The sequence below is a fragment of the Nuphar pumila genome, chromosome 9 (assembly GCF_984573655.1).
Source record: "Nuphar pumila chromosome 9, dmNupPumi1.hap1.1, whole genome shotgun sequence".
Taxonomy (NCBI): Eukaryota; Viridiplantae; Streptophyta; class Magnoliopsida; order Nymphaeales; family Nymphaeaceae; genus Nuphar; species Nuphar pumila.
In genome coordinates, this window is record NC_143257.1 from 349771 (window position 1) to 372108 (window position 22338).

The following is a 22338-nucleotide window of genomic DNA, read 5'->3' on the forward strand; positions in this document are numbered from 1 at the left end:
TCGATAGAAACCCTTTTAACAAAACACCTTTCATTATTTTGAAGAAAGAGAAGAGATATTGCTCAAAAAAATACAAAGAAGTCGGAGCACCCAACCAGCAGTATACAGAAAATTTTGTCATTAGTGGATGTCTCTTTTGTTTCTCCCATCCCAAACACCTGAAAATACAACAGAATTCTAGGAATTTCCTTCTTTATCTCGCAGAAACTTTTCATTCAAATTCACATTGGACTACACAAAACTATACACAGATTGCATATATTTACAAAACACAATAAAGACGATGAAGTTGTAAATACGTTGTAAGGTAGACGTGGTAGCTTAGCCTGGGGAAAACCTTCAATGCCCAAGTTATTGCCGCGTTTGTTGTGAAGACAAGGATTGGTTGCTGGCCCTGAAGGATCAAATGATCAATCCCATCATCTTTTGAGGACGTTTTGCCTGATCTTGTACCATCCTTTCTTGCATGCTCCGACCAATATCCATCCATGTCTGAAGAGGGACTTGAGTTCCTTGGCCCTCTGTTTCACCTGTTGCTCTATCCCACTGCCACCCATTCACGTCAGGCCAACCGAGAGAGAGAGAGAGAGTTATCTCTCGCGTTCTCGGCTTTTATAATTTTTTTTGTTATTCCTCATACAACGCTCATATTCTTCGCACCCCAAGGCCCAAACCGTCGGGTGTCTTCTTTCTTTGTCCTTCCTGCCAGGCCAGCCACCTCTGTTGCTTTCTTAACTTAATTTCCTCGTCCGATTAAATCACCCAGCATTGACTGATCTCTTCTTGGGCTCGCCTAATTTTCAGGGACAACTGTTGGATAAAAATAAACAGAATGCAAGGCAATGATAAAATTTTGGAGAAAAGCCTACCGTTTCCATTTCACCACGGAAACGCCGTTTTCCTGTTTTCCGGATAAATAGCTAAAACTGTAGTTACTGTACGAAGTCTTATAATAGACGTGGCAAATTTAAAGAGGGAATACTGAATACCGGGAAAATCGATATTCGTGCGAGTGGATTATTTTTTTTTACTGAGAAAGCTGGGGGTTAGGCAGACCCTTAACAGTAATACAACTATACCACTGGGATTCGAATTTGCAACGTCCCAACACAATTGGTGACCTTCACTAACTGCTCCGGCCAGACAAGGGGAGCCCTGTTTGTTCGTGTGAGTGGCTTTTGACAAAACAGACGACCTTTCCCTTTTAAGCCAACAGAGAAAGCCCAGTTTTGCATTTCTTTGGTCTTTCCCTTTGAAATGGGCAGAAGCTGTGAGAGAGAGATGTCCCTCCAAAGGCCGTAGTTATTGTGCTCAATTCGAAACTTAACACTAATAATTCACGCACTATAACTGTTCTCTTGCGACTTACAATGTATAGTTGCGCTTAGAGTCTGTTTTGATTTTGTTGAGTATGATATAAGCTGCTCGGTTCAGGTGAATCAATACCCCGAAGGGGCAGCCCGTATACTTGAATTGTAATAGTCTGCGGGCAAAATTATGAATGAAGTAAATGCGTTGAGCTTTTTTTTGTTCACCCCATTGTGATTGCTTCTTGTGATTGTAATTTCTCTCCCTCAACTCTCTCTTGCTCTCTTGCACTCTGATTACAAGCTTTCGCGACCGGCAAGCGAGCTGACAAGTAGGCTTGTGGCGATGATGAGGGATCGTCGCACCGCGCTGGCTCATTGAAGGAAATAGACCCGTGACAAGTAGTATCAGAGTTCGTTCTCGTGCTGGAAAAGGGACTCCAGAGTCAGTGTCGACAGACACGCCGACAGACTGCGATTTGTGAGCAAGACATCGTGGCACCTTATCAAAACTTATGCAACACCAAAGGCAAGGCACTTGCCGAAGCCGAGAAGATAGGTTCACCTCGGGGTCAAGAAGAGTTGGCTGCAACTGTTAACAAACTGGTGGAAGAGGTGACTTTGCATGAGGAAGTGATTTCACGCGCATGTGAATCATTCAATAGACTGAATGATGTGGTGGCGAGCCTGCAAGAGCAGGTAACCTTATTGATGGGGCAGGTCACTTCGTTGATGACTACAGTGGCTGACTTGCAGACTGAAGTAGGGGAGCTTCAGTTGAAGAACCGTACGTTACAGCGGACGGTGACCCTAAATGGCAGAAATGGTAAGAAGTCATCAAGGATTGATGCACCAAGATCCGCGAAATTCAATGGTTCTCGTGACAGCAAGGCCATTGAGAACTTTTTGTTCCAAGTAGAAGACTGCTTGGATATCCATAATGTGACCCTTGAAGATCTGAGGATTAAGGCTGCAACGACCTTACTTGATGGAGATGCTATCGCTTGGTAGAGGCAGAAACACAGTGACATGGAGAGAAATCAATATGCGATAGACACCATTGATGACTTCAAAATAGAGTTGCGCAACTACTTCATGCCAAGAAATGCGCAGAGACAGGCTTACCGGATGGTTCGTGAGCTCAAACACTCTGGTTTGTTCCAAGACTATGTTATAACATTTCAGAAGCTTATGCTGGAGATACCCAATATGCCAGAAGATGATATGCTCAACTGGTTTATTGTGGGACTTCAACCATGGGCACAGTCTGAAGTGGAAAGGAGCAACCCTCGTATTTTGGAAGATGCATATGTGGCGGCCGAACGCTTAGTCGACACTCAGCACAAGCCTTTCACTCCCTCAACCAAAGTCAGGAAGAAGCCTGACCACGGAGGCAAAAAGGACGAGCGACGTGATAATAAAGGTGAGGCATCGACACACCATCAATCCGAAAAGAAACAGAACTACACAAGGTATAACAACAGCAACAAGGGTGCAACTGTGACATGTTGGTTATCTGTGGTGATAGACATATCGTCAGGCAATGCCAAAAACGTCTTGTAAAGAACGACGGGCAAGCCAATGCTGCACAAGAAGAATGCAGCGATACTGAATGCAATGATACTGAGACCATGCAACCAATGATGAGGGTCATGCAATCGATTAACACAGCTAGAAGTTGTGCAGCTAAGAACATGCAGGTCAGTAAGAAACTTATGTACGTAGAAGTCATTATGAATGGAAAGTCTACTTCAGCAATGATAGACTCTGGGGCCACACACAACTTTGTCTCGCAGGAAGAAGCAGAGCGGTTGGGCTTAAAAACTGGGCCAAAGCAGAGGACCATCAAAATAGTAAACTTTGAGGCCAAGCCCATCCTTGGTGAAGCAAGAGATGTGGCTACTCAAGTGGGGAGTTGGGTCGGCAAAGCCAACTTTTCTGTGGTGCCTCTAGACGATTTCAAGGTGATTTTGGGTATGGAGTTTCTGCGAAGACAGAATGTTATGATGCTGCCAAAGTTTAACATGTTGACGATAATGGGGTCAGACCTGTCTCACACAGTGCAGTGTCTTACGCAGAAAGGCAAGTCTTCAGTTATATCGGCAATGCAACTGAAGAAGGGTGTCATACATGAGGAGCATACATTTTTAGTGGCAATGCGCGCAGAAGAAGGGAAGGTAGAAGCAGCAGTGCCGCCGACCCTAGCCCCACTATTGGAGGAGTTTTGGGGGGTGATGCCTCCAAAATTGCCAATGCGTCTTCCGCCAAGACGTGAGGTCGACCACAAGATTGAGTTGACCCCAAGAGCGAAGCCTCCCGCAATGGTTTCATACCGTATAGGGTCAGCTGAGTTGAAGGAGCTGCGCAGGCAGTTAGACGCGATGTTGGACGCAGGCATTGTTCGTCCATCAAAAGCCCCATTTGGTGCACCAGTCCTTTTCTAGATGAAACATGATGGCTCTAAACAGTTATGTGTGAATTACCGTTCTTTGAAGAAGGTCACGGTGAAGAACAAGTACCCATTGCCATTGATAGCGGACTTGTTCGATCAGCTAGGTAGTTCCCGTATCTTTTCCAAGCTAGATCTGCGATCAGGTTACTGACAGGTGAGGATTGTTGAAGGTGATGAGCCAAAGACAACTTGTGTCACCTGCTATGGTGCTTATGAATTTTTAGTAATGTCATTCGGGCTGACAAATGCTCTAGCCACGTTAACGACTTTAATGAACCAGATCTTCTACCCTTAGACAAGTTCGTGGTAGTCTACCTAGATAATATCATGATTTACAGCTGCAACATGGAGGAACATGTCGAGCACTTGCGAACAATATTTCAGGTGCTGAAGGAGAATGACCTCTGTGTTAAATGAGAGAAGTGTCTCTTCAGACAGAAGGAGATTAGCTTCCTTGGGCATGTTGTGGGGCGTGGTGTGTTGCGTATGGATGAGTACAAGATAAGGGTCATACAGGAATGAGTTCCGCCAAGTAAAGTGCCAGAATTGCGGCCATTCCTCGGTTTGGCAAACTATTATCGGTGTTTCATAGAAGGTTATTCCCTTATTGTTGCGCCCCTCACATATTTGTTAAAGAAGAATCAGGTATGACTCTGGACAGGAGCGTGCCAAGATGCCTTCGATGGTTTGAAGAAAACCTTAGTGAGGGAGCCAGTGCTGCGACTGCCTGATCATTCGAGACCCTTTGAAGTCCACACAGATGTCTCAGACTTTGCCATTGACAGAGTTATTATGCAAGATGGTCATTCGATCACATATGAGAGTCGCAAGCTGAAAGATGCAGAAAAGCGTTACACAGTGCATGAACGTCAGATGACCGCCATTGTGTATTGCCTGAGGACCTCGCGGCACTACCTCTTGGGTGCTGAGTTCATCGTCAAGACGGACAATGTCGCCACAAGCTATTTTTAGACGCAGAAGAAGTTGACGCCTAAACAACCTCGATGGCAGATGTTTTTACTTGAGTTCGACTTTGCCTTAGAGTACAAGGTTGGAAAGACCAATGTTGTGGCGGACGCCCTAAGTCGCAGGGCTGAATTGATAGCTGCACGTGCACAGCCTTCCGAAGTGCATTTAGAGGGCGCATTGCTGAGCCGCATCCAAGAAGGTATGCAGCAGGACCCGATAGCACAACACCTTGTTTCTCTAGCGCAGACAGGGAAGACTCAGCGATTTTGGCTACAAGATGGCCTCCTCGTCACAAAAGGGGGACGCATCTTTGTGCCGCGTTGGGGAAGCCTCCGTTGAGAATTGCTTAAGGAGTGCCATGATACACTATGGGCCGACCATCCTGGTCAGAAGCGGACCTTAGCACTCCTTGAGCGCGGCTACTATTGACCGCAGATGAGGGACGATGTTAAAGGGTATGTTTGAACATGCCTCATCTGCCAGCAAGATAAGGAAACAAACCAGAAGGCTGCCGGTCTCCTTGAGCCTCTACCAATTCTAGAACGTCCTTGGGATAGTATCTCTATGGACTTTATTGTTAGTCTGCCAAAGGTAGAGGGCCTTCGTTCTATTTTGATCGTGATGGATTGTTTCTCAAAGTATGACACCTTCATCCCAACTTTCAAGGAGTGCCCTATAGAGAAGACTGCAGAGTTGTTCGTAAAGCATGTGGTGAAACACTGGGGCATACCAAAGAGCATTGTGAGTGATCGCGATGCTCGCTTCACAGGTAAGTTCTGACGTGAAGTATTTTGGCTACTTGGCTCTGATTTGCTGTTTTCAACACGCTTCCATCCACAGACAGATGGCCAGACAAAGCACATCAACGGGATACTAAAGCAATACCTTAGGCACTTTGTTAGTGCCAATCAGAAGCTCCTTTATGTAGCACAGTTTTGTTATAATCTGCAGAAGAGCGAGTCTTCAGGCCACAGTCCGTTTGAGATAGCCACTGACCCCACACACTCTTGCCGCACAAGAAAAGAGAAGGCCATCCTTCACCTATCAGTTTGTTCGCGACTGACACAAGCAGAATGAGTTGGCGAAGGTATTCTTACACAAAACGGCAAAGAGAATGAAAAAGTGGGCGGACAAACACCGTCGGCCCACAGGGTTCCAAGTTGGGGACCAAGTGTTGGTGAAGTTATATCCTGGTCGCACATGCATCTTCCACGGGCGGCACCGCAGACTACTCAGAAAGTACGAGGGACCCTTCACCATCACAAAGAAGGTGAGCAAGCTGGCATATAAGCTGGAGTTGCCCCCAGACTTCAAGGTGCACCCGATATTCCACGTGTGCAACCTCAAGCAGTTTCATCCTGATGATGGAGACCCGGAACGCAGTGTATCACAACACGCTACCATAATGCAGAGGGCCCTGACAGCACAACGGGCCGAGAAGCATTTTAGTCAGATCCTTCGCCACAAGGTCAAATACTTGGAGCAAGCAAAGAAATACTTGGTGCAGTGGGAGGAAACAACAAAACCAACATGGGAGCCTGCATTCTGAATAAACAACCGCTACCCGGTTGAAGTTAGGGCTTACCACGAAACAGATGGCGCCGAGGACAACGCATGATTTAAAGGGGGGGGGCATGTTCCCTTGCGACTTACAATGTATAGTTGCGCTTAAAGTCTGTTTTGCTTTTGTTGAGTCTGATGTAAGCTGTCCGGTTCAGGTGAATCAATACCCCGAAGGGGCAGCCCATATACTTGAACTGTAATAGCCTGCGAGCAAAATTATGAATGAAGTAAATGCGTTGAGCTTTCTTTTGTTCACCCTCGTTGTGATTGTTTCTTGTGATTGCAATTTCTCTCCCTCAATTCTCTCTTGCTCTCTTGCACTCTGATTACAAGCTTCCGCGACCGCTAAGCGAGCTGACAAGTAGGCTTGCGGCGGTGAGGAGAGACCGTTGCGCCGCGCTAGCCCATTGAAGGAAATAGGCCCGTGACAATAACATTTATTTACAAAATTTAATAATAACCATAAGGTTTATGAGACACGTCAGATCTGTTGGGTTTTTTTTCTAAAAAGTATGTGGGTTTGCATCCAAGGCAAACTATTTCGCTGCTTTTTTTTAAGTTAGCATTTTGGAGGGAACTTTTTTTTTTTTTTTTAGTCTCACGTTGAAAAGTAAGAGAACTTTCCTTGGGTTTAGATAGAGTAAAGTGGTTCTTATGGACAAGGCTCATTGGTGCATGTCTTTAAATTTGACTCCTTGGATTTGGACTTAGCTTTGACTTTAAACCTAAATTTTGACTAGGATTTGGGTTTGGGTTTTGGTTCAGCAGGGCGGTTTTATCCCAAGTCTTTGACAAATCTTGTAGTGAGCCTTGGAGCAACCATTTTTTATCTTGACCTAGTCCACTTCAATTGCCTTTGACTATGACTTGAACTTGCCTAACATTCTTGCATGGTCCATTGCAGCCCTAGCCACCCTCTTTATTCTAGACCTTATCCCTTAGATTTAGTAGGGTTATTCTCAACCCTTTGAGAGTCCTTTATGTCCACTGATTGTGCTAAGATTGTGACTAACTCTCTCTTAACCGTTTGAACCCACTTATTGCACTTTATAGGCCTTGATTGCTAGCTATTGGGTTGGGACCTATATATATCCTAATCCTCTCTCATGCTCTCTATCGCCCTCTCTCTCATGAACTCTTTTTCTTGTGCTTTTGCGTTGTCTAGTTCGCCCTCCCTTTCTCCCTAGTGCTCTTCTTCTTTCTTTCTTTCTTTTAGTGAGCTTAGGCCTTGATTTAGTTAAGATTTTGTTTTAGTTGAGCCTAGATTTTATTTGGTTAAAGTCAAGAAGGTATTTAAGGTGATCCATATTAAGTTGTTTAAACTCACCTAATGTAGAACATGAGCCGACCTTTTCAAGTAAGAAAAAGTTCAATTGTATCTTAAAAGCAAAGTTGTACGAATACCTATTGCACCAAGGACTAGGTTTTAAATGGGACAACTATTGCTATGCTATATATATAATGCATCTATTGCATGCCTATGAACTCACTTGGTGCAAATTCAGTTGCCATTAGGAGTGTTAATGGATCGGGTTGATCCAGATTTGACCCGTACCAAACCCTATAGGGTCCGGGTATGGTGATAAATAAGAAAACCCGATTAAGACCCAGGTCTGCACCTGAAGGTCTGATTAATACATGGAGCCGGGTATAGTATGTAAAATTTTATACAAGGCCTGGATCTGACCTGAGTTTCGATTAAGACCCGTAATTTTTCAATGTAAAAATAATAATAAAATATTATTTTACTGGGTATGACCTGGGTCTGGTTCATGTAGTTTTTATCGAGTCCAAGTATGGTTTGCTTATGATGGGGTCCTATTAGACCAGATTCCATACCCCAAAATTGGGGCAAGGTCTCCCTCCCAACCAAACCCTGCCTGTCAACACCTCTAGTTGCCGTACCCTCTAAGTCTAATTTACCAACAAGATCTTGCATATTATCGACTGAATATCTACTTTCACATTTGTGAAAAGCAACTTGTTGAAGGAGCTAAGAATATGTAAAGAAAAAAGGGGGCAGCACAAACCCCATTCTCTAGATCAATTTAGCTAATTCAATAAGCTAGTTGCAAAGTAGTGCAGACAGAATCACTGCAGTTACCGTACGGGCTGTACAAGTTTCCCAATCATCAAGAGGAAATTGAGAAGAAACAAAAAATAACTCGCTGCCATCATGATACTGTTTTGATCACAGGCTTGCAATGCACACATACACACGTACGTATAAAAGAAATGTACAACAGAAGAGAGCTGGAAAATTAAGTGGATGATCCTGACGGAGATTAGGAGCAAGACGCACTTGGAAACTACCAGATCCATTCTTTCGTTATTTGGACTGTATTTGGGACTTTTGCCTACAGATAGCCGTTGTTGTATTAATTTGTGGTCAGGGACTGGGTGATTTTATAGATTAATGTAACACAGTTTTGTCAGATTTCACAGCCCACTGGCCGGCCCAGCCCAGCTTGCCACGGGCCAGGCTTGGCCCTATAAATTAGGCCCAAGCTTGGCTTCAACCGGGTGGACCCGTGACCCATGTATATATATAACATTATATATATATATATATATATATATATATATTATAATTTATATATAATATATATTATATAATAAAGGATGGAGAAATGGAAAAATATATTAGTTAAAAGAGGTCGGGATAGGCCAAGGAAGACTTGGATGGAGATGATAGGAAAGGATCTAGGACATCACATTAGATAGAAATGATTGGAGGAGAAGGATTCATGTGGAAGACCCTGAATGATTTTCTTTGTTGATTCATATCGCTGACCCCAATTGTTTTGGGATGAAGGCGTAGTTGTTGTGTATATATTATATAATAGGCCCGGCATGGCACAATTAGGCCCACGGGTCTAACGGGCAGTATGCAAATGACACGAGTCTTTTTTCTTTTGGGCTTAGGTCAGACCAATGCATTTATTATTTTTTTTGAATTTATATCCCCAAGAAACCACACCCGGCACCAAGACCTGGTCGCGCTGCCTCATTCGTGTTGGCAGCAAAGGCGTAGCTAGGGGGGGGGCAGGACTGGGCTGTAGCCCAGTCCTGCCTCCCGAAACAGTTTTTTTTTTTTAAAGCCCAGCCCTGATTCCATATGAAATAGATTTTTATCCATTTTTGTAGCCCAGCCCAGTCCTAGCCCAGCCCTGACAGAAGCAAATAGTTTGATTTGTCCATATGAAATAGATTTTTATTAATAATTGTAGACATTTTTTATTTTATCTCAATTTTTTTTTTCGGGGGCGCTGCCCCCGACCCCCCCCCCCCCCCCCCCCCCGACTATCACACAAATAAATTTCTTTTGCTACACCCCTGTTTGCCCCCCCCCCCCCCCCCCCCCTCACATGAATCCTAGCTACACCCCTGGTTGGCAGCATAAAACCCTGACACTAGGACCCCCACCCCAGTGCCTATGCTACCCATTGTCTTGCGCAGATGGGCGATACCCTTCACTGCCCTTTAGCAGCCAAAGCCCCACACCACTACGCCAACCCCACTTGGGGCTAAGACCAACGCATTTGCATCCCTAATTCTAGTTTATGCCATATATCTCGAGTCCACATTAGCCCTCGTGTGGAATCCGTTCGCTTATTGGTTCCCTTGGCTCCAGATACCGTACCAAAGCACCTTGAAGTTGAGGGTTCTAAATAAGACAAGGGGGAGGGGGCTGTTGTGGGGTACGACAAAAATACAGACATCAGTTTCTTTTGTTTTCTTCTATTTTTTTTTACGTCAAAGTCCGTAAATAAACAACAGCCCAACTTCTTGGTTATTACATTTTTCCTAATCTACTCCACATATCCCCAAAGCATCCAATTATTTCTTAGCAGTTCAGTCCAACAAACTGTTGTGGTTAATAAATTGAATGTTAGGACATTGTAACCATTTTATTTGACGCCAACTAAATTTTTTTAGGACGAAAAGTGGCTTGATCGGTTAAAGGTAGTAACTGAAAAGACCCAAAAAATGTTATAATTGAAACCCGAGGCAGTTTTCTACACTTATGGATTCCAGCTCCCAAAATCTCTTTGTTGAAAATATCTTAGGAACGTGATTAACTTACGTAAAAAATTTCAACATAACTTGTGTTCACAAAGGACCAATAGTGGCAGCTTGCAAATCCGACCCTGCAGATGCATTTGGCATGGTACATTTCCTAGGAATGGAATGTTGGATCATGTTTTTTTGACAAAAAAAATATGATTTTTTGATGCATGAATTTTTACAATTTTTTTGAGCAGCTGCTCATGCATCACAATCAGATGATTTAAGAGCCAGTCCCTTTAAAACCAAACATGTAGAACACATTGGTATGGTCAAATTTAAGAAAAAAAAGAAACAAACTCAAAAAATCTTGGATAACATTCTACTTCGTGGACCTAAAATATGAGAACTACTTTGCAAACTAAGCATTTCAGACTTTTTTTTTTGTAAATCCGATCATGCAGATGTGTTCACCATGGTGAACTAGATAGAAATCAACTGTTGAATAGTGTATTTTCGATGAAAGAAATGAGTTTTAGATGCTTGAATATTTATGAAAATTCAGAGACGTCTATTCTCAAGCCTTAAAATGATGCCGCTTATGAACTATAATCGGATGATTCAAGAGCTGATTCTTATAAAACCAAAAATATATATCACCTGTACAGTGAGATTTATGTGGAAAGAACAAAAAAAAAAGAAAGTTCAAATGATAATTCTCATATTCTAGCGGCCGACAGTTCACGATGACACAGCAGAACCTTCGAGGCTCTGACTTGTGTCAACATACAAATCATAATTGAATGGCATAAACTTGCAGTACCTGCCAGTGTCCAGGAGCCAAAAGCAAAAGAACTATCAGGCCTAATAAATGGGGAAATTTCTCTAATTCAAAAAATTCAGTGACGTTCGACCACTTGGTCCCACCATCAAGACGACAGGACAGAAGAAACACTGTAGCATGGAATTATTCATAGGTATCCCAAAAGGCTTAGGTTCAGTCCCATTGCTTGCTCCAGTGAAATGTTGCTTCAGAAATGTTAAGCGTGCTCCTTCCATCCGCTAAAACCAGATCATATGGTGAATCTTCTGAGAATTCAGATGGTAAAGATTTCCAGTGCAATGATGGCTCCCACTTGGCTTCTCTAAGGACTTTCAGTATCTCTTCAACTACTATGTCGCTCCCCTCTGCTGATAGGTGTACTCCATCCCTGAAAGGAAGCGAGAGTAGTGTCGAAATGCTCAAAAGACATATAACAACCAAACCAAAAATGAGTCATTACCAGAAATTTGCATTAAGCTACCGAATTTTCTTACTTGAAATTGACAACTATTATAACAATAGTTCTCAGGGAATGTCTGAAAATCAGGGAAAAGAATGGATAACAACGAAAACGAACAGTTAGCATCAGCTTGGCATTTTATGGACATTGTAAAAGGAGCAAGAAAAAAAGGACCAAGTGAATCTAAGCAGATTTGTACAGAAATGTTGAAAGTAAAATAGGATCTGAAAAGCATGGACGGTGGGTCGATAGATAACAGTAATGGTTAGATCACATTTGAACCAACAAGTTAGTGTTACCGACTTTGGAGTAACTTGGCCATTGCAGAGAGTAATATAAACAATCTTCCTGCATTCCAGCTCCAGGATTTATTGGAAGCTGGTCAAGCACAAATAATACAGGGTTTCCAAGGAACTGGCTGGAATAAAATTCCAACACATGCTTGGTCAAGGGCGCTTAGAAGTTATGATGCCCTTGATACCTACATGAAATTCCAGGAAAGAAAATGACTGTAAAAAGAGATCTTGCTGGGATGCCGGATGTTTGACTGGTTAACTCCTGCCGCTAGTAAAAATTTTACCACAAATTTGATATGAAGTGGGAGAAAACAAAAATGTCTAAAACTCCCATAGTGATTGACAACCTAACAAAAGTGCAACGGCAAGAAGAGTATCAAGATGAATGTGAAAACCTTCACATGGATATTTATATTATTGTCTGCACAAATACCTTTATGTCTTTGCTGACACAACTGTTGGTAATTATAGATGGAAATAGACTATGACCGATTTCTTCTAAACCCTCTACATGCATTAAAAATACAATAATTGCTTTTTCAACAGCTAGCAAATAATGTAGGCAACCATATAAAGCATAACAACAAAGATGTAATCGTGAAAAGTTCCAGAACAAGACCCAGTGTTGCCAATAAACAAAGAACAAAAAGGAACTGGTAGAAAAATATCAAAGACATATCAACATGAATGCTCATGGTATGTGTAGACATAATGTTGAGTAATAACAAGACCCACACAGAAGGTTAAGGTACAAGTCATCAGACTCTCTCAGTCAAGTTACTGGCATTCATGGTCCAACCTAGGGTACATGGCATGAGTCAATTTGACCTATAAAAATCATATACCAGAATCCATTTTGAACTTCTGGACTTGGACTGATTTCCTGTTGGTGAAACAACAATCCTAATTCTGATACAACCCTCGACTTCCAAGCAAAAATGAATGCATCAAATTAAACCAATCAAAATCATACAATATGGGACTAGATAGTACCAAATCATATGAAAGTAACCATACTGAATGTTTAGAACTCATTTAAAATTGTTGGAAACCAGAAGAATCTGTCTTTTCCTTTTATTTTGTTAGCCATTTAGCTGGAATAATTTATACAAGCAGCATTAAATAAATTGAATATATGTGTTGATCCTATGTGTAAGAGAGAGAGAGAGAGAGAGAGAGAGAGAGCTTTCCAGATTTTCTTGATTTACCGAGTTGATTGGACGATCCAAAAGTAACTTTCTGGCAATTTGTGCTATAGGGAATTTGTTGTATGAGTTTAAAGGAAGAGGTAATGGCATTCAACAACGTCAGGTTATTGTTGAGTAGCTTTCAAATTCTTTTATTGGTAAAATAACAAGCAAGAGGACTTTAAACATTCCAAATACCCGTCAAGAATCAAATATGTTTAAAACCATATGGTTGATTTTTTGTAGTTTCTATTATAGAGAGATTGAAAGAGGGCATTTAGAAAAAATAATTAGCTGGTTACGATGCTCATGCTAGAAGTTTTAAAACATCTCCCTTCAACATAGTCCAAGCAATGAGGTAATATGAAGGATGGACAGCTGAAGATGAGAAACAATTTAGAGGAAAGATTTTACAGGAGCAAGAAACCTCTATTAGAACTAAAACCAATTTATGCAAGGTTGTCTATATCGTGCGGCATCGTACAATACGGTATGATACATATCGTTACTTTGGGGTTTACGATACAATACACACTTGTATTGCGATAAGAGTGTGTATCGTACCCGTATCGGGCGTATTGTACGATGCACCTTCGGCGCACTTTAAAAAGGCCAAAAATTATTATTTTTTTCATTTTGGGTTTCAGAAGTGCATTTCCACTGATTTTTACTCAAAGAAGTGGGTTAAGATAAAAAATGCATTTTCACCATTTCTCACTCAAGAGAATGAGTTAAGGTAAAAAAATCTTTATTATGAGTAAAACTACAAAGCTACACTCCAAAAAAAAATCACCTCGGGGGTCACTGTCCCACTGTAACTCGCCGCCAACTTACCGCGAAGCTGGATCCGCAAAAATTAAAGATTTATATCAAGATAAAAATCAGGTTCCATACTCCTCCAACAAAGATGACATCATATGATCCAACTCCAACATAGTAATGAGGCAATCAAGTAATGAGTGAAAACCGAGTGCAACTATTGTCATAATATTTTTGTTTATGTAGGATGAAACTATGAGTCTTGTGGCACGTTCTTAATTGCATATTAAATATTTTGCATTGTTCTTGTGAGATAGTTGATGTTTGATGATATCTTATGAAGTCATAGAAACATAAATGCTTCATATGTGATTTTATGGTTTATTTTGTGCAATTCATCATTATTTGATGTGATATGATTTTTTGATTTTATGGTTGTATTTTGTGCAATTCATCATTATTTGATGTTATATGATTTTTTTAGAATTTATACTATTTTTTCTAATTTTTTTAGATTTTTGATTTTTTTTGTTAAAATTTTATGATGCGTTTTATGATACTATATGGTGTTATTATTGGCACGATCGATACAGGCAATGATACGCTACTTATAACCTTGAATTTCTGTGTGGATATAAAGTTTTGGAAGAACACAAACTTTTCTTTAAAGACAACAAACTGCTAACTTTTTACATGTAATTTTCATACTGCCTCCATCAAGATTGATGGAACGGAAGCTTATCTGTTGCAAGCCTCAAGCTTGCAACCATAGATCTAGGTGGAATTGGAGGGAAATGAAGGAAAATTGAATAGGGAGAGGTTGGACAACTAAGATTGTGAGAGGTTTTAGATGGAATAAGATGGACGACTATGATGGAGTGGTGAGTATGAGATGATGATCTCTAGATCTTAGATAGATCTAAGCCCTAGAGCCTCTAACACTAGGTTAGAGTCAAACTTACACTAAAGAGCCAGAGTAGGCCAAGAGAACTCAAGAAGAGTGCTCAATTCATTAATTGTCCAAAAGATTATAAAATAAAGGCTATAGGTCTTATTTATAGGCTCTCTAAGCGAAGGCTTCCTCTAGAAGCTACACAAGACATCTCTATTACAAGGTTTATCAAAGAAGCTGTCCAAAAGACCAAAATGCCCTTGCATCCATTTTACACCCTCCACATGGATTATGGATCCTAATACAAGGATATCACAAACCCAAGACCAATTACAGGATCATTAATCCTACTTACAAGCTAAATGGACCAAAATACATATCCCACGTCCAAATATAAGTGTGGTCTGATCTATGTGGATCCAGCTCAACCCATGGGATTGTATCATTATTAGGTTGTGATTGCGATAAATCATCCAATTGAATAATTTAGAAACGAGTGAAGTTTTATTCAGTTACTTCATGTCGTTAACACCATTTGCAGCTAATCATATATCATTAGCAAATTGGTCAAAACTAAAACACTAAAAACGAATCATTTGCCATTAGTGTTGAGAATCTTCTATCCATCCACTATCCATACTTCGATAAGGTTAGAACCTATGTCACAGAGACTCGGCCAACTAGGCCGCACCCACGTCGACGCGACGCGGCGTGGGTGCGCGTGCAGGTGCGGCACCCGGTGTGGTCAACCTGACCCTGGGTGCAGTTAACACACACAGGTTCATTTATATCCAACTTTTGGACTTTATATATATATATATATACCACACCCCCGCACCCAAGTTTTTTTAAAGTGCCGCATCCCCGCACCCATGTGACATAGGTTAGAAGAGTGACCCAAGGACATTTGAAATTTACCTTCTCTACTGGTGGAGTTCCTCCCGCTGACTTCCTAAAAGATAACATTCTTAAGTGGTCTATGGTTTATTGTTCCCTAGAATGTAATAAAGGCTTCTTGCATGTATAGAGAGAGAGAGAGAAAGAGAGAGAGAGAGAGAGAGCTGACGTTAAGCAAGAAGTAATCCAATCATCTTTCCTTTGGATAGCTGTCCAAAGATCAATAACTTCCACTTCCATCTCCCTGCAAAGCTCTACACATGCTTCCGAGTATCTTCGACAATTCTCATTTGACCTTACTATCTCACTCAGCAATGCACTGATATGAAGCAAAAGTAGAGTTAGTTTCCCAAAGGCAGCATCAGGAAAATTTGCATAGAGAAAATGTAAATCTTCACCTTGAAAGTTGACGTACTTTGTCTTCATTGACAGGAGGGCAAGTGAGAAAAATCACACGTGTTTTCTCTGAAAGGCCCTGCTTGATTAAAATTATTTGTAATACATAAGCAAACAGAATAATTAAATTATAAGTTATTTGGAGTCAAATGGTTACCTTAATATGGCTTGCAATTTTTTTCATGTTCCTCACATATTCAGAAAGTGGCACATGAGGACCTAAGCCAGAAGGATGTGCACCCATTGAGTCGTTACCCCCAAAGTATACTACAACCAAAGATGGTTGAATGGCTGCATCCTGGTACAAAACATAAGATTTGGTTATAAATCCATTCATGATATCAAGAACCCTACAATCATGGTGACAGAAAATCTGTCTTGAAAGGTCTAAGACAGTATTCCCATAAAAGTTCTTTGATAGCGTGCAAAACATAAATAGAAATTGTGACTGATTGGCCATTTTTAAATAGTTTCCATCAATCATGCTGCAGGCAATAGCTTAATAGATACAAAGATAAGAGATAAAAAGATTAAAATGCCCCTTATGTACAAACACCAAAACTTCCATTAACCACTCGGTTCTTCAAACAACATTGGCCAAGAAAAATCAGCCAGACTTGCAATACACTGAATCCCACATATCTTCTGACGCTTCATAAGGGGTCTGCTAACTGTGCCTGTGAAAACCACACATGGTGATGAATCACTTAGAAAAAAAAATATGTCTGTCAACTTCAACATATTAATTCTTAAGATATTCCAGGTTTATGAAAAATGTAAATTGCCTTCATATCAATAGATTATCACAAGATTTAGGAGACATGATCAAATGTTCAGTTCAAGCATTGCCAGTGGTATGATGACTTATGGATCAACACCCAGCTCCTACAGTGGTGCCGGAAGTCTTTTGTTTCATATTTTATGAGAATAAAATTTTAGAGGGAAAGATAGAAAGAAAATCCCATCTCCATGTTGGAGGCTTTCAGCAATGGCAAAGAATAACCAGCAAAACCAAAGGATACAGTTAATAAAGCCAGAACTATACTCGTAACCCACATCAATTCGCGTGGTTTCATAAAACCGCTTGTGAGATAAACACGAAATATGTGCAGATCAGCATCATCATTAGATCCATCATACTTGCCAACCATCGATGAACTGATCGGATTAACCAAAGCAAAGTTGGCTTCAGTCATTATATATTGAACAGAGGCAAAAGCTTCTGTGTACTAAAAAGCAAGTCAGTGTGATCCCTAATAGACAACGAAATATAGTGACATGAGGAAGAATATATTTACTAGTTATATCATCTGCAATCGCTTGAATCTCGAGATGCTCCTCAAACCAATCATATACTTTATTGAGATAGGTGAACCAAAGGGACTCCCCCTCTGAGAACCGTATATGAGAATTTAGTCTCGTATGACTCAAGAAAAAACACCCAAGGTTCCGGTTGCAAGGTGCAGTCTTCCTTTTCAAAAAAGAGACTACACCGCCTAAAGTTCTGTGAAAATGGTTTATCTTGTGAAAATAATTTTTTTTCTGGTTCCTAAACATAACAAATAGAGGAAGTATTCAAGTAAATTTGACATGGCTAACAAAGCATTGGGTGAAGGCAACCACGGTCACATGTACAGACATGATAACACGCATATTTCCATCATCTTTGAAATTATTTAGGTGGAGAAGGGATTTCTTTGAAAGGAAATGTATTTTTCTGGAACCTTACCTAAATGGATTTCCCAAATAAAGGGCCAGAGTAGTGCATCAAGGGGCAATGCTTCATTCCAGGGTCACAGAAAGCATTCTTTTTCCTCTTAAAATCAAGGTCTGATGTTTTTTTTTTTATATAGTCAAGCACAAGCTAGGGGTTGATGGGATTTGAACACAAGATCCCTTAGTTAACATAGTGCAGCTTTAACTGGTCCATTAGTCTTAAATCTAGGTCTGATGATTTTTGTAGGAGAGACACTACTCAAGATGGAGTTTAAACCTGTCTGGTTAAACAAATACAAGGTAATTAGATAACAAGAAGCAGAGTATTTACTCATAAGCTTCCTATAAAAAAAACATTACTCATAAGCTCCCTCACCTCATCTCATGAATGATATCACTTTATATATGCATTGGTATACATTTGTGGTAACTGTTATGGCATTTCATCCCTATACATTTGGATTACACAGACTTCTTTTTTAGATGTCTCACAGGGATTAGATAGGAGATTTGATTTCCCATTGATTTAGAAACGTACTGTGATATGGGTCTATCTCTTGACTCTCTCTAACAGGGAGTTCATATTCATCACTGGTAAACTGAAGTACTACACATAAAACTACTTGTTGGGGATCATCAACAAATTAGCTGGCCTACCGAGCATCTGAAATATCTTCACAGGATACTATAAAATATAGACTCTATAAACGTACTTTTAAGCCCTTAAACATAAAACAAATATACTCGTGATACACACTACAAAACAATACAATACCCCAACACTCTCCACAATTGGTACATCTTCCTTGAATATGCACCAGCATGCTCTTCAGAATGCTGCACTTCTCACTTTAGAACCTCTAGTAATGACTTCAGGAGCTTGTTTCTTGAACGAACTTAGTACGTGCTACAACCCCTTCCAGTTTATCACTTAAAACGATAATCTTAATGTGTTGATACTTGAACATTTCTAACTTCTCAGTGGATATTTATAGAATTAAACACAAATTGCTTGGCTTGGATCCCTCATAGAGACACAACTTTTCTAATTATGCAGCAGGATCTGAGGCATTGGGATCTCATATATCATGCGAGCCTAAGCCAGAATTAAGCTCTCCATAAGATTCATAGTTGCACTACTTAGATCCCTTCTTCATGGGCAATGCTGATTTACAATCGTCTTTCATCCCAAGGCACAACTTGTATTTATGCACTTTACATTAGCATAAAGTTTGCTGTTAGCAATATGGCCATCCTTGTTGTCTTATGTCAATTCCACAAGCCTCTACATTTGATCACGATAGGAGAGCAAGTCAAAATAAAAAGACTCCCACGAAATCTAGGGATTAATAGATTGAACCAACGGTAAATGTTAATCCAATATGGTGCTCACACATGCACACACACACACACACAACTCCTATCCTTGTGAAAAGAACACATTTAGTAGTGGGAAAAGAAGAATCTTCCATTGCACTTCCATATGAAAAATTCTTCATATCTTCTAAGAGTGGGTACAAATGAAAAACTTCTTCACCTAAGGAGATGGAGAAATGGTGATGAAAAGTTTCAAAACCGTACACTCTGTGCTCCTAGTACTAAAAAGAATTTACACTTCCAAGCATGTCCATAGAGATACTGTGAAGTGAACGAAAGAATTACCTTTGGAAACACCTGATCAATCACTTGGACAGCACGCCTTGAGTTCCAACCAGTATATCCTCGCAGCACAATGTCTGCCTAATAAAAACAAAAATGAATTTAGGGTGGAGCTCTATGAGCATAACATGCACTTCTATTTAACAAATCTAGCATAACATGTTACAGTCACAATTATTGTTGGTTGGCAGATGAAAGTCATGCCAAAGGATAAGAAAGGAAAGCATAATAGTAAGTTTACTTTCTACAGTACATTGAACTGACATGATGGAAATTCTTAGGTGTCAAAAATCAAGTTCCTCTTTAATACAAGATGCAGACAGGAAGCAGCAAATTAACCATATCTAAACAATTACCCATTGATTGCAGATAATGTTGGTAAGAAAGCACACTAAATGCTTCTCAACTAAACTACTTTGCATGAAAAATCTCTGGAAAGAAGGGTGACACAAACCATAATTTGTGGAGGGACTATCAACAGTGTTTACAACTTAACAAGTTGTAAGCTCGCATTGACTGTTACCACAGCGATTTACCCGTGGAGTCAATAGTGGTGTATAATATTACTCTTATCAGGAAATCGTTTTATAAGAGCTTCAACTTTAGTGGTTTTTTCAGATGATACATTGGTAAAATCTGCTAGACATAAAGTACCTAGCCCGATCAGCACATGTCAACCTATTAACTGGTACCCCAAGTTCAATACCACAGTTTGCTTCCACATTCATGCAGATACTTCTGTTGAGGACCTCCAGAAAAATCTTCAAATGCTTGCATTTATGCAAATTGAATTATGAAGTTTCCAATAAAAAAAAACCGTTGTGAACATGAAAATGTTTTCTGACGGTGCCCAGGGTACTATTTAAAACGAAGGTGTTTATTTGTTCCAAATGCTGGTAAATTATCAAAGAAAACAAAATTTTTTAAGCAATATATAGCCAGCATCATGATAACATTCAATCTTTCAGGAGAATGCAGCACCGCCACCAGAGCGGAAAATGGATCAAATAGAAAATTGTGGATTTAATAAGCAATTCTTATTTGTGAATGAAAAACCACTGCTCTTGCTATAGATTTTGAGTTTTAGCTGCAAACAAGAAAAGCCAAAAGGACATAACACATTTAACAGGGAGGCTACAGTGTAAGAGGTCTTTCACAAGAAATGAAACAACAATACAAAAGCTATAACAAAACAGACGACCAGAAAAAGGAGAACTATGGGAAACAATGTGTTAGTTGCAATGGCCCAAGAAATACTATCGGTGTGGATTCATGGACCTTAATGATTAACCCAAAAAACTGGTGCATCTAAGCTAGACACACCATGGAGGGATATATACAACAGGTTCCAGTACTGCACAAGGGCGATCGACTAATTCGGGCAATTTGTTCATTTACTTTATTAGGCTCTCTATAAGGGTGCCAAAGGCAAACCCGAGAGTAGGATGCAAGATACGGCTTTGCATTGGGACAGGGAAAACAGACTGGAACTCGCTCTTCTGTCAGAAATATTACTTAGAAAGGGAAAACTTAGGGGTTGTTATTGGCAAAACTGTTTCTTAGATTGGATTTGCCTGAACAATTTTTATGAAGGCAAATCAAATATGCACCGCACGGTTCGTATTCATTAAAAAGAAAATGGGAAGAAGGAGGAGGAGGAGGGAAAGACAATAGGGTCTTGCCATGGTAGCTTCAGTAAGTGAAGGATGATGGGATGAGATACCTTCCTGAAGTAGGGGAAAGACAAAAGGGGCTTCCCAAGGTAGCTTAAGTAAGTGAAGGGTGATGGGATGAGATACCTTCCTGAAGTAGGGGAAAGACAATAGGGTCTTGCCAGGGTAGCTTCAGTAAGTGAAGGGTGATGGGGATGAGGTACCTTCCTGGAGTAGATGTCAGCGAGCGTGGCTCCCCATCCACCATGGCTGAAGCTGTACTGGACGATGGATGATCCGAAAAGAACGAAGAGCGGCCTGCTCAGTCCAACCATCGTCGCTTGTATTGTTTCCAAACGACCTCGCAGCTCGCGCTGAGAGAGAGAGAGAGAGAGAGTCGCGCTCCCTCAAAAAGTTATACTATGTGGCGGGGCAGAGGAGACATTGGGCCAAAATGTCTTAAGTACAAGGAGGGGAAGAGATGCGTATGAAAGTAGCGAACACGCGGCCAAGCCACTGGCGGTAAAGAACAATTAACTTCAACTTGGACAGATGCATTCACAGAGACATCAAGGCAGACCCGTGAGAACTGACGGATGAACCAATTGGTGGCTGCTTTTTCTGCCACAAGTCAAATCCGCCCTTAATCGGCAACACCTACCCAATCTACCTCACCAACCCAAGCACATGCGAGCCAGCAAGCAAAGCAGTTCCTGCCCACAGTAGGAAATCAATGAAGGATTAGAAATCTCTCAACGCTTTCGCTTTTTGACTCTCCCCTGCTCCCATTGCGATAATAAAACGAGTCAGGATCATGTGGCACAAGCAATGCTGTCAGTATCGGACCTGTATAGTTTTTTTATAAAATGCCCTAACCTGCCCGCCGTATCGTATCGGTTTATTAAAAAAAATGATTTTTAATAAAATTCATAAAAATAAAAATATTTTTAAAAAATTAGACATTATATGAAAAATAAAAAAATAAAAAATCAATATAACTCAACAAAATACAAAAATAAATAATTTATAGCATGTAAAGTAAAAATAGCATAAGTTAACAACTATTTCATAAAAACCTCCAGAGAGAGAGAGAGAGAGAGAGAGAGAGAGAGAGGCTTACCAGGAAGCTTCAGGTGGTACAATGGAGACGGCGGAGTGGTACATGCTTGCGATAGTTCTATTGAAATGACAGGAGAAAAAAAAAATCATGAGAACATAATGAAAAAGAGTATATATTAATTTCTCACCCTCCATGACAATTCCGTGTAAATAAACAGCTAGGGTTCACCTGACCAGTTGCGT

At 40.6% G+C, this 22338-nt stretch overlaps 1 protein-coding gene across 3 annotated transcripts; it reads right to left on the minus strand.

Moving 5' to 3' along the window:
* Nucleotides 1–10998: 10998 nt before the first annotated feature.
* Nucleotides 10999–22172, minus strand: LOC149828105 (SGNH hydrolase-type esterase superfamily protein). 3 transcript variants are annotated; one of them, XM_090017382.1, is made up of 6 exons: nt 22157–22172; nt 19388–19465; nt 16167–16686; nt 16012–16088; nt 15783–15932; nt 10999–11510 (listed from the first exon to the last, which is right to left on the minus strand). In XM_090017382.1, exons 3-6 carry the CDS (start codon nt 16491–16493, stop codon nt 11297–11299), a joined length of 768 nt encoding a protein of 255 aa, XP_089873508.1. In that variant the 5' UTR covers nt 16494–16686; nt 19388–19465; nt 22157–22172; the 3' UTR covers nt 10999–11296. The 3 variants fall into 3 exon arrangements, with proteins under 3 accessions (XP_089873508.1, XP_089873506.1, XP_089873507.1); XM_090017380.1 differs by lacking the exon at nt 22157–22172 and adding an exon at nt 21261–21597 and having other exon boundaries at nt 16167–16307; XM_090017381.1 differs by lacking the exon at nt 22157–22172 and adding an exon at nt 21261–21321.
* Nucleotides 22173–22338: the final 166 nt, after the last annotated feature.

Excerpts from the sequence above, each read along its gene's own strand:
- LOC149828105 (XM_090017380.1), bottom strand. The coding sequence starts at position 21,371 with ATGGTTGGACTGAGCAGGCCGCTCTTCGTTCTTTTCGGATCATCCATC. Across the intron at positions 16,308-19,387 it reads TTGATCAGGTGTTTCCAAAG|GATGCAGCCATTCAACCATC; the intron begins GTAATTCTTTCG and ends GTTTTGTACCAG. Across the intron at positions 16,089-16,166 it reads AAATTGCAAGCCATATTAAG|GGCCTTTCAGAGAAAACACG; the intron begins GTAACCATTTGA and ends TTAATCAAGCAG.